This window comes from Bos mutus, chromosome 26 (assembly GCF_027580195.1).
Source record: "Bos mutus isolate GX-2022 chromosome 26, NWIPB_WYAK_1.1, whole genome shotgun sequence".
Classification (NCBI taxonomy): Eukaryota; Metazoa; Chordata; class Mammalia; order Artiodactyla; family Bovidae; genus Bos; species Bos mutus.
Window position 1 is genome coordinate 33,655,331 of NC_091642.1, and position 17,469 is coordinate 33,672,799.

At 46.1% G+C, this 17,469-nt stretch overlaps 1 protein-coding gene across 1 annotated transcript in view; it reads left to right on the forward strand.

Annotated features, from left to right (window-relative positions):
- PIK3AP1 (phosphoinositide-3-kinase adaptor protein 1) overlaps positions 1–17,469 on the forward strand; it is a 120,580-nt gene that overhangs the window by 66,602 nt on the left and 36,509 nt on the right. The window contains exons 7-8 of the mRNA XM_070363371.1: positions 2,447–2,643; positions 5,517–5,706. Of these exons, the coding sequence (XP_070219472.1) occupies positions 2,447–2,643; positions 5,517–5,706 (387 nt within the window). The remainder of the gene's footprint in view (positions 1–2,446; positions 2,644–5,516; positions 5,707–17,469) is intronic.

Genomic DNA, 17,469 nt, shown 5'->3' on the forward strand with positions numbered 1-17,469 from the left:
TACCTAATGAAGGTTCCACCCTGCCTCTTGCTACCTCAACCTTTGAGAGTACAGCTTCTTCCTCCCCTCCTCCTGCAGCAGCTTAGGAAGCACTTCCTCAGGTAGGTCCCACCTACATGCTGTAGGTGCAAGCTCCCCTTGCATGTCGGGTTCTTGTACTCTTCAGCTTTGTCTGTCTTTTTTGCTGGTCTGTCAGCTGGATGATGGAGAAGGCAATGGCACCCCACTCCAGTACTCTTGCCTGGAAAATCCCATGGACGGAGGAGCCTGGTAGGCTGCAGTCCATGGAGTCACGAAGAGTCAGGCATGACTGAGTGACTTCACTTTCACTTTTCACTTTCATGCATTGGAGAAGGAAATGGAAACCCACTCCAGTGTTCTTGCCTGGAGAATCCCAGGGACGGCAGAGCCTGGTGGGCTGCTGTCTATGGGGTCACACAGAGTCGGACACAACTGAAGCGATTTGGCAGCAGCAGCAGCTGGATGAACACAGGGACTGTGCCTGGTGGCTCACAGTAGGCACAAAACAGTTATTTGTTTGACGAGGGAGGAGCAGTCTTGTGGGCATGTGTGCCTTGCTGGGAGCTGGGAGAACCACTTGCATGGGGATGGTGCCCTGCATGCTGGACTGGATGCTTGTTACGGCACTTTTGTGGATGCCATTTTTCCTTCACGCCGCAGCTGCACTGCCTAGGAGGAACCCAAGTCTCTGGTTACTCACTGCCTGCATTTTATCCTTCCACAGCCTCTGAGAGCCATAAGGATGAGGTTATATTACCTTCAAGTACTTCTCCTGGGGGCATTTTCTTGTTGCCTCTCCCCATTTTCCTACTGTGAAATATTCTTGCATCACTTTCAGCGGGTGTTAATATTCCCTATTCGGGCTCAGGAGAGAATATTTTGTAGCTTGACAATCATGGGCGATCCTGGGAACATTTTCAGACCTTCATTCCAAAGATTATATCCTGGTGGATAGGATGCTGGGCTTGTCTTTTTGTTTTGTTTTTTTTTTTAGATTTTTTTTTCAACATGGACCATTTTAAAAGTTTTATTGAATTTATTGCAGTGTTGATTTTGTTGTTTATGTTCTGTTTTTTTGGTTGCAAGGCATGTAGGATGTTAGCTCCCTGACCAGGGATTGAGCCCAAACCCCCTGCATTGTAAGGCAAAGTCTTAACCACTGGACCACCAGGATGTCCCTGGGTTTGTCTTATTAAAAAAATACATATATGTATTTACTTACACATACACACACACACACACACACACATATAAGACGTATGTATATATACATATATTTATCTGTTTATTTATCTATCACTTTTGTGCTTTCCTCATGGCTCAGTTGGTAAAGAATCTGCCTGCAGTGCAGGACACCCCGATTCGATTCCTGGGTCAGGAAGATCCCCTGGAGAAAGGAAAGTCTACCCACTCCAGTATTCTGGCCTGGAGAATTCCATGGACTGTATAATCCATGGGGTCACAGAGAGTTGGATACGACTGAGTGACCCTCATTTTCACTTTCACTTTGGGCTTAGAAATCAACTTTTATAAAAATTAAAAAAGAGATTTGTCCCCAACTTCCCCAAACAAACATGTCTATTTCCTTGGTTGAGTTTGACTTGCTGTATCACATATTAGTAGGTGGAGGGCTCATGGGGACCAATGACTCTCAGGAGCACTTTGTTTCTCATGAATCAGAAGGTTCGTGGACATCCTGGGGTTTGTGTACGTTAATAACATCACTCAAAGCCTGTCCTTAACAAAGAGCTCACCGAAAACCACCTCATTAATCCTCCCAGATCCCTTTGAGATAGTATGGAAATATTTTCTAGATCAAAACTAAAGGTCATGGACCGTCTAAGTAACAGCCTCAGGATTACCTGGCACATGTTATGAAACTGGGCATAAGAGCTAAGAAGATGGATTTTTTTTTCCCTCCACGCCCACACAGTTTGCGGGATCTTAGTTCCCTGACTAGAAATTGAACATGTGCCCACAGTAGTGAGAGCACCGAGTCCTAACCACTGGATTACCAGGGAAGTCCCAGGATTTCTTTTTGTTTAATCAGCATACCTAAAGCGGAAAGTGTTCTGAAATTTGAAGATGTTCAAAACACGATCCCTGTTGCTCTTCATGGCTGCTTTTAAAAAAAAAATCCTTAGACTATCCACATATTTTGAACTGGTGTTATTTCTCAGGATTCGCCAATCCTTTTAGAGAAAGGAGGCAGGATATTAATGATAGATTTGGTAATCAATTGACACATCATTTCCTCTGTCATCTTCAGTGGTGCCCCAGAGGAAGCCATTAGATGTTAGGTCAGTCAACCAAGAAGCAATGGTTGAGCATGGCTGGGTGCCGCATTAGGTTTCCAGTGTCATCTCCATGAGCCTGGTGCCCTGGGCTTTCTCTGATCATTTCATTTTGCTTGACAATTTTTCAGATCAAAGGGATGAAGAGCTGCCCACTTTGTTGCACTTTGCTGCCAAGTACGGCCTGAAGAACCTCACTGCCTTGTTGCTCACCTGCCCGGGAGCCATACAGGCCTACAGCGTTGCCAACAAGCACGGCCACTATCCGAACACCATCGCCGAGAAGCACGGCTTCCGGGACCTGCGGCAGTTCATCGACGAGTACGTGGTAAGGTCAAGGCGGGAGAGGCCCCGGGAATGGGAAATGCACCATGTGGTCCCCAGGGCTGCCTTTGCACCAAAGATCTGGGTGGACTTCATCTCTAGCATGTCCTCGTGTGCCTCTGCTGGCAGGGCCAGTATACACGGGCTGAAGAGATGGGCCCTGGAGTCACATGTCGTGCACGTGTGTGTTCTAAGTCACTTCACTTGTGTCCAGCTTTTTGCGACCCATGGACTGTAGCCCACCAGGTTCCTCTGTCCATGGGATTCTCCAGGCAACACTGGAGTGGGTTGCCATGCCCTCCTCCTCCAGGGGATCTTCCTCACCCAGGATTGAACGCAGGATCAAACCCGCATCTCTTAACGTCTCCTGCATCGGCAGGCAGGTTCTTTGTGTCCCCTGGGAAGCCTGGAGTCACATGGACCTGGGTCCAGTTTCCTTATCAATCAATACTTGTTAGCCACATGACTTTGGGCAAATCATGTATCTATACTCTTTCTCTTTCAGTTTCCTAATATGCGGGAGAAAGATGATAATAGTTCTACTTTTAGGGTTGTTTTGAGGATAAAAAGAGATAATGTAGGTAAAGCACTAAGATCCACCCTTGAAAAATTTACAGAGTCATTTGTCGAGTGAATCTGCTGAGGGCAGATGCCAACTCCTCTTTCCAGCTGCCTCCCCACCCACCTCCAAGGCACTTGGCAGGATGTTCCCAGCTGCTTTGCCCACAGTCAAGCCCAGGTTAACTGTTAAGCTCGGTTCCTTTCTTAGCACTGACCACAGTAAAACTCTGCATCTGAGCCTACAGGGAGGCCAGCCGTGAGGCCCCGCCTCCTGACAACCTCTCTCACTTTCTGAGCCTCTGCCTGTCTTTAGGTTTAACTGTTTCTCTAGTTTAGGATCCACAGATCCTCCTCGATCATTGACTTGGGGGTCCTTCTTTGAGTGTAATCTCATCCTGTATCTTGGCCTTGATACATGCCCCAAAATTCCTTCCATTGTTTTGGAGGCAGATGCCCTTTGTGACTCCACCCTTTTCTGGTTTTCTTCCGTTTTCACGATTCACAGCAGCAACGCGGAAATAGCTCAGCCTCTCATATGAGGCTATGACCTCAGAAGGAACAATGAACACAATCCAGTCTTGTTTTCTACCTCCAGATAGGAGTGAGCCTGACACCTCCCCAGAAACTTACCCCTCTGCTCTGGACTTGACAATCTACAAGGCAGTGACTCACTGAGATATAGAGAGAGGCCCCCCAAATTTGGGGAGTGATTAAACATATTGAATGAATAGAACAGCATGAGTGCTTATTTGGTGTATCATTGGCATAAATGAAGCTAAAAGGTACTTACAGTCTAGAAGCATTTACTTGGCTTCACTTTGGAGTCAAAAATGTATAAAAGGCAGTGTTAGGTTTCCCTGCCAATAATTTTTGTTAAGAGCATACTGTGTTCAGATTAATGACCACTATTTATTGCATTTATTTGATTGGCAAATGCATTGTCTCCTTGAGACCTCCCCACTATTCTTTGAAGTTGACAGTATTGTTATCTTTAGCAAAGGAGGAAAAGGGCCTCAAAAGGCAGAGTAGTTCTGCCAAGGGCCCCACACTTGTCAGGGTGGAGATAGGATGTGAACCTAGTTGATGCTAAAGCTGGGGCCCATTATCCTACTTTATGTCACAGGGATGTGGAAAGCTGCATGTCCAGTTTGCACTGAAGTTAATCTGGTTCACATGTGTCGTATCATCTTTGTTTTCAGACTATAATCCCTTCAACCAATGCATCTCCAGCTTTGCCCCACAAAGGTCATCCCTCCATGTTGTTCGTGATTCCAGAGAACCATCCCATTTCCTCTTTCCATCATATCAAAACCAAAAGCCAGGCTCTGAGTCTCCAATACTCCACAGCTGTCACCTGGTCCATTCCCTGGGGTTCATCAGAAAACCAACGCAGAGTGTCAAGAGCAGATTAGTGCTCTTGGGGTAGTGATGATGAAAATGAGGATTTTTGTGGGTTGATGCTGAAATAAGGATTGTGAAACACCAGAGTTTCTTACCAGGAGAAGTTGTGCAGGGGTTTCAGAGAAGTCACCTCTCTGGCTTCATCACCACCTGGAGGCAGAATGACAGAAGGGGGCGGGTCTCTCTGACTTCAGTGCATTTCACCCAAGACCACCTCTCTTTCTGGACACAGGATTTAAAACTGAGATGGGCACTTTGAAGTGAGCTCAGGCACTTTGGAGCAGCCTAATAGAAGGAACAAGGACAGGTGAACTAAGTTCCCAAGGGACTTCTGACTATGCAACTTAGCTGCAGCCCTGTTTAGCCCATTTGACTGTCCATCTGGCTAATCAGCAAAGGTTCCACCTTTGTGGCCATGTGTTCCCATCTGAGGAACCACTAAGGTATGGTAGGAAAGTCAGAAGCCAGGATTGCAGATCCTTGAGTAAGGCACTGGATTTTTCTGAGCTTTGGTTTTCTCGTCTGTGAACGAGAAGCAGCAGTGGAAAGGATGTCAGGATAGACTACATAAGCACATCCCTAGCCTTTCCCTGACACATCAAAGGCGCTCATGAGAAGGTGGCAGATTTGTATCCTTCAGGCATTGGACATTTAACAGACGTCCCCTCTGAGTGCCTAATTGCTCCTTGGTGTTGGAGGAAGATACAAAGGTGAAAACGAAGGACATACAGCAACGACTTGGAGCCTGGCTCCTCAAGGAGCTTTCAGTCTGGTGGGAAATCGACCTGCACACCCAGTTGCAACCCTGATTCTTGTGAGCCTTTACTCGACTGTCACGAGGCCACTCGCGCCCCTGACGCTGCCCAGAGAGCCCGGCTGTGTCAGCGTGCCTGTGGGGCCCTCCCTCTCTTTCAGGAAACTGTGGACATGCTGAAGAGTCACATTAAGGAGGAGCTGATGCAAGGGGAGGAGGCTGACTCTGTGTATGAGTCCATGGCCCACCTGTCCACGGACCTGCTCATGAAGTGCTCCCTCAACCCCGGCTGTGACGAGGAGCTGTACGAGTCCATGGCGGCCTTCGTCCCAGCTGCCACCGAGGACCTCTGTAAGTCGCCCGGCTCAGTTCTGCTTCTGTCTTTCTGCTGACAAAAGCGTTTCTTCCTTCTGCTATGTGTGGGGGAAGTCCCTCACTTACCCTTACCCCAACTCCGGAGAGATGAAGATCCCATTTTACACAAAGTTAGACAGATCATCATGTACTATGACAAGCAGAATTGTTCTCCAAACTTCCTGCTTTGTTACGGGAAAGTTTAAGCAGGGGCCTGGAAGGCAGAGTTGATGAAAAGTGTTGCCTTCAGATCCCAGAAGTGAAATCAGTGGCTTTTGACTCTTATCAGTCCCAACGGTCCCTTTTTTATAGCACACATTCTGTAATGCTCCCCCATCCACTACGCTAACATGAGATTTGTATAATATAACCTATCTATTAATACACATGAAATTTTTAGAAATCAAATATTGCCCTGATTGAAATATAGAAGAGAACTAGGAGAGGAGGACATGGTGCATTAGGCAGATGCGGTCACCTACTCTCTGAGTCACTGGCACTGTCACGGCTGCAAATGCTGGCTGATATGTTCATTGTTTAGGTGACTTGACTACTGCCAGCAGTGCTGGCATCAATGCCTGGGTTTTCCTAAATAGTGAGTGATTTCTCGCATTCTCCTCCCCGTTTTTATAGTAATGGAATTCCTGGAAAGTTTAATATATATGAAAATGATGCAAAAGTACAAGTTGCATTTTATAAATGAAGTAGTTTAGCTTCTAGGCTCAGAAAATTATGAAAAGCTTTTTACTAGATTAATGTATAATAAAATTATTTCCAAAATATCATATCTCTAGGACATGATTTTTTTTTGTAAATTGCTTAACAAATTTTACCCTTTTTTGTTTATCTTGTTTTATTCAATAGCAAAAATAGCACATACTTCCAAAAATTGGAAACAAAAATGTAGAACCAAGTTATTAAAAGTCTATGACTCCACTCCACCAACCACTATAGCACTTTCGTTTGGTAGATATATTTTGCCCATATTTTTCCTTATACCTGCTGATATTAATTTAAAAAATATATACACGTGTATATGTATAAACAGATCTGTACGAGTACACACATATGTATAAATACATATCATAAGCAGTTATTGTTTAAACTCGTGTGTGGGTCTAGCGAAATATTTTAAAGTCATTGGGGACCCAAAATAGCGCTGTCCCCCCGCACTGAAGGTGTTGTAGCCTCTTTCTGCCTTCTGCTCAATGCTAGTCGTGTATCATAGGGACAACCAAAAATACCCTCACAGATTTCCCAAATACCCTGTAGAGGGCAGTGCCAGTCCCCTGGAGAACCACTGGTCTAAATCACATTGGGTTTCAATGCACATATCAGCGCTGAAGCAGGAGGACCACACACCTGGCCCTCCAAGAGCCTTCTTTTCATGTTACCATTATTTGCTCTGAGATGCTAAGAACCCTGAAACACTGCCTACATCTTCGCTGTCCTTCCCTCTGGTCTAATTAGTAGATTCAAGAAAGACAAGACAAATACTCATCAGCACATCTATCAGCTCTTTGATGGAGGACTTTCTAGAATGAGCTGAATTGAGTATTGCCAACTTTCAGCCTGAGAAGAAGACCGTAGGGATCTGGCCCCATAGGGAGTGGAGCCTGATTTTCCCACCTATGAACAGAAAAGCAGACACAAAGAGGGTGTTTTGGAGCCGCAAATGTGGGCAGGTTGGGTGGCCAGAAGCGAACCCTGATACTGCAGGGCCTTTGACGCTGCAACCCCAACATCTGGAAGGTGTGGTCCTGTGGTTGTTAGGTGCTTCCCCGTCAGACTGGCTGCTGCTCTGGGGGTGGGGAAGAAAGAGGGAAAGAGTGGTAGAAACTCTCTCCCAGCACCTGACTGGGAGGACCGAGGTGCTGATGGAAGCTCTTCCCAAATGAGCCGTGACCCAGCAGGGAGGTGAGGAGAGAAGGCGTCATCCCCACCATCCGCATCCTCTGCCTCCCTGAATCCTCTAAGCAGCCAGACGGGGGTACTCTTAATTACCTGCACTTTACAAATGGGGAAACTGAGACACAGAGAAGTTAAGCAGCTCTCCCAAGGTTTCACAGCTAATAAGTGATACAGCCCAGGGTTGAACCCAGGTCTCTCTGTCTCTAGGACTACATTCCTTACTCTGCACCAGAAATTTTCATCTAAAACCACAAATTTGTAGTCCTGGTTTCTGTTTAGAAAAACCATCCAGCAGCTCCAGCCAGGCTTCCTCTTTCTGTGGCCCAGATGTTGGCTCATGAAACAGCCTCTGGTGCCCTCTGGCCCTTGCACACCCATCCCTCTCTCCATGGACCCAGCAAACAATTCTGGAGCATCGGTGTTTCAGCCACTTACCTCTCCCCGTTGTTGGTGAGAAAACGGGGTGCAGGGGAGACGCGGTCCTCTGCAGTCTGGAACACAGGCCCATTCACGAAAGAACATTTGGAGAACAAGAAGTACCCCTGTGGGAAGCCAGAGACCACGCATCAACATTTCTGCCCTGGGTCCCTACGGTGGAGCAGCTGGACAATGAGAGAAGCCCCCACTTTACTGGCAGTTGATTTAGTGTCGACAGAGAGCCTTAACCCCCGTTATGCCTCTGGATGTTCCAGCACACAAATCCTCCTACCACATCGGTGCAGAGCTGGCCGGAACACTAAGGGCAGCCATCCCACTCCTCCTGGTCTGCCAGGCCTCTCACAGTGGGAGCCCTGAGCCTCTCCAGCACTTTCCAAGGCAGCGGAGTGCTAGGGAGCTTGCCTGGTCTGCGGCCAGTTGGCAACTTGTAAAGTTACATGGGGCCAGGATAGGGTGGGGGGAGATTCTGGTTGCCTTGGAGCTAACAGGAGGCCACAGACAGGCAGGCTATAAAATTCGGCTGTTTGGGGAATGGGCAAAGGAAACCCAGTGCATTTTTCACTTTCCAGATCATATAAACTCTGAATTTTCTGAATCTAGATATGATTTGTGTTTCTGTCTGTGGTTTAACCTTGAGAATGACTACTGGCCCAGAAGCAGCAGTCACTGGTACCTGGGGAGGAACCATTCATTTTACTACCAGTGGCCAGCAACTCTAGGAGAGAAGGCAGGTTAGGTCATAAACAAGCAGGGCAAACCGATCAGTCTAAGACGTATGTTTCTAACAGCATCCAGCACAGTTATCACTGGGAACATCTGCCTTTCGTGCACTGCTTTTATCTCTGTGATCTCATGTGATCATCCTGGGGCTTGGCGGATAATCCTCTTCATTTTAAAGAGAAATGGCTGCCAAGGTGCCAAAACTAAGTAACTTTCTTAAGTCCCGTCGAGAAAGAACTGGGTCAGGAAGCTGGGTTTGCAGATTCCCAGGGATCCAGGCTCTCAGCTGCCCACTGGGTTGGAGGACCCTCCTGGCCTGCCCTTCCTCTTAGGTCTACACTTGCCTGCCATGGGACAGATACAGGAGAGTTATTTCTAAATTGAATAGCAGAGGGTATCAGTGTCTTGCCTTGTTACAATTCAACCCTAGAAGCTGAAAATAAATATATTAAGGAAACTAGGCTGTGTTTATTCACTAACTGACTCACTGACTCATTCACTCATCCGCTCACAGGACAACATAGTGGATACAGCTAGGCCAGCTCATACCATTGCTCCAGAGTTCATCTAACTATGTTGGGACAAATCTGCCCCTTTCTTTTTTTTTTAATTTTTATTTTTTAACACCAAAAACATTTTGTATTGGGGTATAGCCAATTAACAATGTTGTGATAATTTCAAGTGAACAGTGAAGGGACTCAGCCATACATGTATCTATTCTCCCCAGCCCCTTCTCCCATCCAGGGTGGCACATATCATTGAGCAGAGTTCCATGTGCCATACAATAGGTTTTGTTGGTTCAGTTCAGCTCAGTTCAGTTGCTCAGTCATGTCCGACTCTTTGCGACCCCATGAACTGAAGCACTCCAGGCCTCCCTGTCCATCACCAACTCCCGGAGTTCACCCAAACTCATGTCCATCGAGTCGGTGATGCTATCCAGCCATCTCATCCTCCGTCATCCCCTTCTCCCCCTGCCCCCAACCCCTCCCAGCATCAGAGTCTTTTCCAGTGAGTCAACTCTTCGCATGAGGTAGCCAAAGTATTGGAGTTTCAGCTTTAGCATTTCTAAAGAAATGCTAAGAAATGTTTCCAAAAAACACCCAGATCTGATCTCCTTTAGAATGGACTGGTTGGATCTCCTTGCAGTCCAAGGGACTCTCAAGAGTCTTCTCCAACACCACAGTTCAAAAGCATCAATTCTTCGGTGCTCAGCTTTCTTCACAGTCCAACTCTCACATCCATACATGACACAGGAAAAACCATAGCCTTGACCAGATGGACCTTTGTTGGCAAAGTAATGTCTCTGCTTTTGAATATGCTATCTAGGTTGGTCATAACTTTCCTTCCAAGGAGTAAGTGTCTTTTAATTTCATGTCTGCAATCACCATCTGCAGTGATTTTGGAGCCCCCAAAAATAAAGTCTGACACTGTTTCCCCTGTTTCCCCATCTATTTCCCATGAAGTGATGGGACCAGATGCCATGATCTTCGTTTTCTGACTGTTGAGCTTTAAACCAACTTTTTCACTCTCCTCTTTCACTTGCATCAAGAGGCTTTTTAGTTCCTCTTCACTTTCTGCCATAAGGGTGGTGTCATCTGCATATCTGCGGTTATTGATATTTCACCCAGCAATCTTGATTCCAGTTTGTGCTTATCTTCCAGCCCAGTGTTTCTCATGATGTACTCAGCATATAAGTTAAATAAGCAGGGTGACAATATACAGCCTTGACGTACTCCTTTTCCTGTTTGGAACCAGTCTGTTGTTCCATGTCCAGTTCTAACTGTTGCTTCCTGACCTGCATATAGGTTTATCCATTTTAAATCTGCCCCTTTCTGACTTAAGTTTTGGAAAGGGGATAGTAATAAGGTCCCCAAAAGAAATCCAACCAACTACTAAGTAGGAGGGTTGTCAGAGAGGCTCCCAGTGTTGAATTAAAGGGGCTGGGGAGCAGTGTTGAGTTCTGATCCTGAGATTTTGGGGCCCTTCCCCTGAACTTGTGCGTGTGTGTGCATGTACACACACACACACACACACACATACACAAACACTCCTCACCATCGCTGTCTTTAGTTTAGATATGCTGCCACCAAGTGGTAGCTGCGTGTGTTTGTTATTATCAGACTTTCAACTTTGCTCCCAGTTCTCTTGAAAAGTTTGTGTTCAAGAGCCCCACAGATTTAAACCATCATGTTCCACACCACACTATATAATAAGTAAATGTTTTTAGGGTAAGCTTATGGAAACACTAAACGAAAATTATGGCCCATCTCTCTCTGGGTGACTTCACTATCTGTTGATCTTTTACTCATTTACTTCTTTTGCTTCTGTCTTTGCCTTCAGAGAATGGTACAGTGGTCCTGTCGGTCCTTTGACTTAGGTAATACATTTAGGTCACTTTGTTGAGGCTCTGGGTGCTAAGGCCTCAGGAGCCTCTCTGGGTCCAGCTGTTTCCCAGGTAATCCACTTGTGGAGTTAGCGCTGCTTGAATATCTCAGAGGATTGTCTTCCTCCATCAGGAGAAAGGAAGAAAAGGAGAAACATGCGGTGTCTTGCTACTGGGAACTAAACCCACACGTGTCACTCTAATCCATCCCAGAGGGCTGCTGCGCTTCTGGGACTCCTGCTTTGAGCCTTCCTCTTGCGCCCCTGCTCCCTCCACCTGGTTCTGTGGATCAAGTTTGCCTTCAGTGGAGAGAGCCAACTCAGCCCAAGCTAACGGCCCAAGCTAACTAACGTGCTGACTTCTCTTAGCAACCTCCTTGGTGACTGGCGTCTTTGGAACAGATAATCTCCAGTAGTGTTTTCTTTACCTGAGCTCTCTGGTTACAGTCCCTCTCTGCCAGCTGGGTCCCCTCTGAGATGGGGCATAGCTGGGCCCAGTGAAGGTCCTCACAGCCCTGATATGTAAGATCTGAGCCCCACGAAGGACCATTTGTAAGCAGTCCATTAAGTTACTGAAACATGCCGCCTTCCCCATCTGCGCGCTTTTCTCTCAAGATCTTCCTTCCTGCAGCGGCATGAGTTCTTACCCGCAGGGAACTCACTCTGAGGCAGGGCTGGCCCTTCTTGTCTTGTGTGGGGCTGAAACTGACCTAGTGAAGCCAAGGGAGCCTCAAGACACTTCTGACTTCCGTAGCTTTTCCCTCCTTTAGATGTACAAGAACTGTGTTGCAAATATAGGCACTTAGTGAAAGAGCACTGGATTGAATGTTTTCAAGTTAATTAAGTTAAACTCCTCACCACCAGCAGCGACCTTGCCCACCTCTGCAGCTGCACAGCTGTGGGCAGGCCTTCCTCAGGGCACTGCCCACAAGTCAGTTTGCAACTGGACATGTACCTGCTTCTCTGGTACCTGCTCCTACTAACGTTAGCAAATATCATCCACAGGCCCTACACCACAGACATTTGATTATTTCTTGACTTTGAGGGTTGCCAGAAAATAAGAAGTCATCCTAGATGTTGTGGTGTGAAATTACTTGTCGACATTACAACGCAAGGACTTCACTTCTCCAACAAGTGGTAGTGGGACATCTGTGAGATGCCCCCAAAGGTGGGACATCTGTGGCTGCTCCCGGCTGCCCATTTTTTTGGCTGTGTCTCCATCCATCCGCCCGTGCTGGTTCTGCTGCCTGCATTGCCCTTCTCTTTTCTCAGCTTGGAAAATGCCCAGATCCCTTCCCAAAGCCCAAAGACCTCCATAGCCATGTATTTGTTTGCTTCTTCCTCATTAGTCTGTTCACTTTCACATTCATTCAACAACATTTATCAGTCTACTCAAGTGTTTAAGTCACCACACCAGGTAACAAGGAGTCAGCAAATAAGCCAGCATGGTCCCTGCCTTCTAACACTTCCCTTCTAGTGGGAGAGCTGGATATTAAACAAAGAGACTGCCTGCTGCTGCCTCTGCTGCTGCTGCTAAGTCGCTTCAGTCGTGTCCGACTCTGTGCGACCCCATAGACGGCAGCCCACCAGGCTTCCCCATCCCTGGGATTCTCCAGGCAAGAACACTGCCTAACTGAATATGTAACTACAAACCGTGACAGTGCCGCAGAGGAAAACGACATGATGCCCTCGAGAGGGTAGCTAGTAGAGAATGGATCTTAGCAAGTCCTAGTACCCACTGCACCCCACCAGGAAACTGACCTGTGAACTCCTTGCTGCAAGGCAGAGGGTATGTGTGCTCACCAGGAGCACCGCATTGAGGCCTTGCTTGTCTGCTAAGAAATTTACAGAACTTGACATGCTGCTTCGCCTAACCCTTTCATGTTAGCCTCTTTGTCATTGCAAATCACCTCTCAGTCTCTCTAATTTCAGACTACCGTTCTCCTCTCTCTGTCCGTGTGTCTCTGTCTCTCCCCTCCACAACTCCGTCTTCCTGTCTGTCTCACTGTCTCTCTCCTTCTTCTTCTCCCCTCCTCTGACTCCCACGTCTGCATGTGTGTGACTATCTCTTTCTCTCTGTCCCTGTTTCTGCCTCTGTCACTGTCTCTCACCTTCCCCTCACTTCTCCATGAGGGTATAGGAAGGTTGGACTTTCCTGTTGACATGGTCAATCATAGCCATCCTTCTACCTGTGAGCAAATAGAACCAATCAGGTTTCAAGTTTGTTTGTTTGTTTTCAACTGTTTCACCATACAGCTCCTTGCTCTAAGCCTCTTTTCTATTCAAAATAGCACTTGCTGGGAAAAAAAAAACACCTTTGGCCAGGTTTCAGGGTTTGAGAGCCTTTCCAGAAGAACAGTCACTCAGTATCTGATATTTTACTGGATTATATACTCAGATTAGGTTTTCTATTAAATTAGTAACACATAATCTGAATGGAGTTTCCACTGCAGCTAAGTGATCTAGATTTATGTCCCAGGAAGAGTATCACATGAGCGTCTTTGAAAATTCATTATTTCTCTTGACTCGTTCCTTAATTAAGTGCCTTCCTGCCTTCACTCATCTGTTCCAGCTTCTTTCTGCCCAGGAATGGTTTCTCTGGGATCAACTCCTGTAAAAAACTATAGTGTAAGTCTGCAACTGGCTTTCCCAGAAGGAGACTGTGGCCCCAGAATCTCCTTATTATTGTTTTGGGTTATATTTTTTTCCCCAATGAAATGAAAGAACTCTGCATTTTTTCCTTAGATCAGCAGGTTTCAGCACATTTCAGTTTATTTTTAACTGACCAGTGGTGAAGGTTAAATGCTTAGAATCTGAAGTACAAGCCCTGAGCATCCAGGGATGCAGGATCTGTTGCTGTTGCTGTCCTTTTCAAAATGTCCTTTGTCTGGAAACTGACTCCATTCCCCTCTAGAATTTCTATGTATTTCAGTTACTCATGTGTTACTGTATGCTTGGGTTGTATGCACACATGGGTTGTGCAATTTAGAGTCTGAGGGTTTGAACTGTCATTAACTTGAAACAACCAGGAGCTTTTTCTTTTCTTTGTTCTTATGAAGGTAGTATCTGCTACTGCTTGGACTTACTGCCGAATACAGCTATGGCAAATAGTGTTTTAAAAATTAATGTCCGTGTCAGTTAGCTGGTGTTGAGATCCTGGGAAGCTGTTTTGAGAAGGATCCTGAGGCCACAAAGAAGGTGGTGATTGAATAAAGATATTTACCTTGAATATGGAGTAGTGGTGTGGAGGCCAGTGTGTATCTGCTGTTCCTTGTCTAATTTAAAGACTGTTTTGTTGTTGTTTATTCGCTAAATCATGTCTGACTCTTTTGTGACCCCATGGACTATAGCTCACCAGGCTCTTTTGTCCATGGAATTTTCCAAGCAAGAGTACTGGAGTGGGTTGCCATTTCCTTCTCCAGGGGATCTTCCCGACCCAGGGATCAAACCCGCATCTCTTGAATTGGCAGGAGGATTCTTTACCGTTGAGCCACCAGAATAGCCAATTCAAAGATACTTATGCAGTCCAGCGGTTAACACTTCATGTTTTCACTGCAGATGGCATGGGTTTGATCCCAGGTCAGGGAACTAGGATCCTGTGTGCCCCACCGTGTGGCAAAAAAAAAAAAAAAAAAGAAAACCCTCATGACAAACCTATGTGATAGGTACTATTATTGATGCAGAAAGCTTAGTTTCTCTGTACACCAGTGCTAAATCAAATCTCAGAGACAGAGTTTTGGGTGAAGTAGAAAAAGACAGCTTTATGGCTTTGCCAGGCAAAAGAGGACATAGTGGGTTGATGCCCTCAAAACTGAGTTTCCCAAGTTGGGGAAGATAGAAGTTTTATAGTAAAAGTGGGAGTGATCAGCTTGTGAACATTCTTCTGATAGGGTGGTGATGAGCTAAGTAGAAGTCAGCATTGTCAACCTTCAGGGTCAATTGGCCTTGGGTCTACATGCTTATGGGCAGCACTTCTCCCACCTGGAAGGAGTTTCAGTATCTGCAGAATAGCTCAAAGATAATGTTGTGTGTATCCACTGATGGGGAAACAGGACCTTGTCCCAAGGGGCTCTTGACTGTTTCTCCCTGGTCTCACATCTCCGCCCTTCCCTGATTAACAACTGCTTGAATCTGCCCTATAGAAGGTCACGGAGGCTGAATGAAGGCTGTTTCCTATGATCCATGAATCTGGGACACAGAAAGGCTCTGTGCCCAGGAGCCCCACCGGGCCCTGCAAGGTATCATTATTATCACCATTTTAGAGACAGGAAAACGAACCTGAGAGGATGTAAACAACTTGGCCCAAGATAATCGTGGGCAAAGAGTTAATGTAACAGCTCTCATTTCCCTTCTCCAGGAGAATTTGACCTTCATTGACTTCTGCTCTGTTACCCTGGTAACCTGATAAGAGCCATATGTCAATTATGTCTCTAGGCAACATTGCCTATGATAAAAATGACCCCTAATTGGTTGGCAAATTGCATCTGGAACTAGGAGGAGTTGTGTGTAAACTATAAATACTTGAAAAGGACACCATACTTTGGGCTTCCCTGAAGGCAGTGTCTTTGGATGCCTCATAAGGGGCCCTTGAAAGCTGTGCCTCAGGAGGTGCTGATATAACTCAGGAGTTGCGAGATGCTGCTCCTCTGAGACACCAGGGCATCTCCTCCACCTGCCTGATATGCTCTGGTTTCCTTGCATGAGAGATGCGAGACTGGCCAGAAACTCTCTGAATGAGGAAGGCTACTTGGTACCGTCCTGCTGGTCTGTATCCTCCAACCTTCTGCATAGGTTGGCGCCAGCATAGCCCATGGTCATCTTGTAAGTCCCAATGATCAGCTGGATCTAAAAGTTGGATCTAGAAGTGAATTGGCCCCGGGGTGTTGCAGTCCTACAGTCAGAAGTGGAGCAATCAAAATTGGAACCTATGCATTCTGACCCAAATGCCCATATCTGTCACCATGCAGCTAGGGTGCCTCAAGGAGGAGAAATAATTCTACAACTGTCTCAGGACTGATGTTTATCTGATCCTAGTTTGTCTACTTCCAAAACTATGCTCTTAACCACCAGTGAAGGCGTGGCTGTAGAATAAAAAGAAGTGTTTGTCACAGGTAGCCCTGCCTTATTCATCGAACCCATGGATGCATGGCTCACGAGACTTCCTGGAAGGTGACTTAATAGTGTAGGCGGACAAGAAGGGGTCAGTGTAGGTCATTCCCAGAGCTTATGCTTGCATTTCTTCCTCTCCTTTTCTCTTTTCTTTCCCTCCTCTCTGTTCTTTTCCGTTTAAAAAACAAAACAAAAAACTTTTGAACTACTTTTAGATTTTGAGAAAAGTTGCAAAAGTGTTACCCTTCCTATATGCCTTTCATCCAGATTTCTCAGATAGTAACATCTTACATAACCATAGTTACTAAAGCTGTGCAATGAGCATTGGTGCAATACCACCAACTGAACTCCAGACCTTGTTCACATTTCACCAGTGTTTCCCCAAGGTTCTTTTTCTGTTCGTCAGTGGGACTAGATGCTGATCCTAGAAAGGGAGCCGCAGTGTCTGCTGTTGTTCTCCTTAGTCTCCTCTAATGTATAACAACAGTTCCTCACTCATTCCTCCTCTTGGATACTTTGGAAGAACACCAATCCATTATTTTGTAGAATGTCCTTTAGTTGAGTTTGTCAGATGCTTTCTATGAGTGGACTGAGTGAGGTTATAAGTTTTGAGCAAGAATACCATAGCAATCCTCCTCCATGCATTGTATTAAGGGGTCACGATGTTGATATGTCTTATTCCTGGGGCTCATTCTTTTCTTCTCTCTTTCCTTTCTTAACTTCTTTCTTTAACCCACAAAAAACTCAGCACATTAAGATGGGGTCATAGTACCAGGACAGAAGCCCTCATCTTTATTATAGAAGTGTGAAAGATCCAGCCAGGGATGCTCTGGCTGCTTTCATTTTTCTTCTACATTTTGTTTTTCTAACTCTTTGTAGCTCCTTCAGTTTTTCAGCTATGTCTTGAATATGGAAATCAGTTCTGTCAAACTGAACTTTGTTAATGAAATAGCTAGGCCATGCGTGACTCTTTTACTGCTGTCAGTGGGGGTGGCTGATTATACCTGTGAGGTTTGCACTCTGGTATTGCCAGCCTGGGAGGTTTGATTATTGGTGATCGACACTGTCCCGATGCTGCTCTTCCCTCACCAAATTCTTAAAGATGCTGGAGCCTGAGGGGGCTGCGGTTCCTGGAGGATGCAGCACTGGGTGTAAGAGAGTCCAGTGAAAAGCCCATCCTCATCTCTAGGAGTGTCTGAT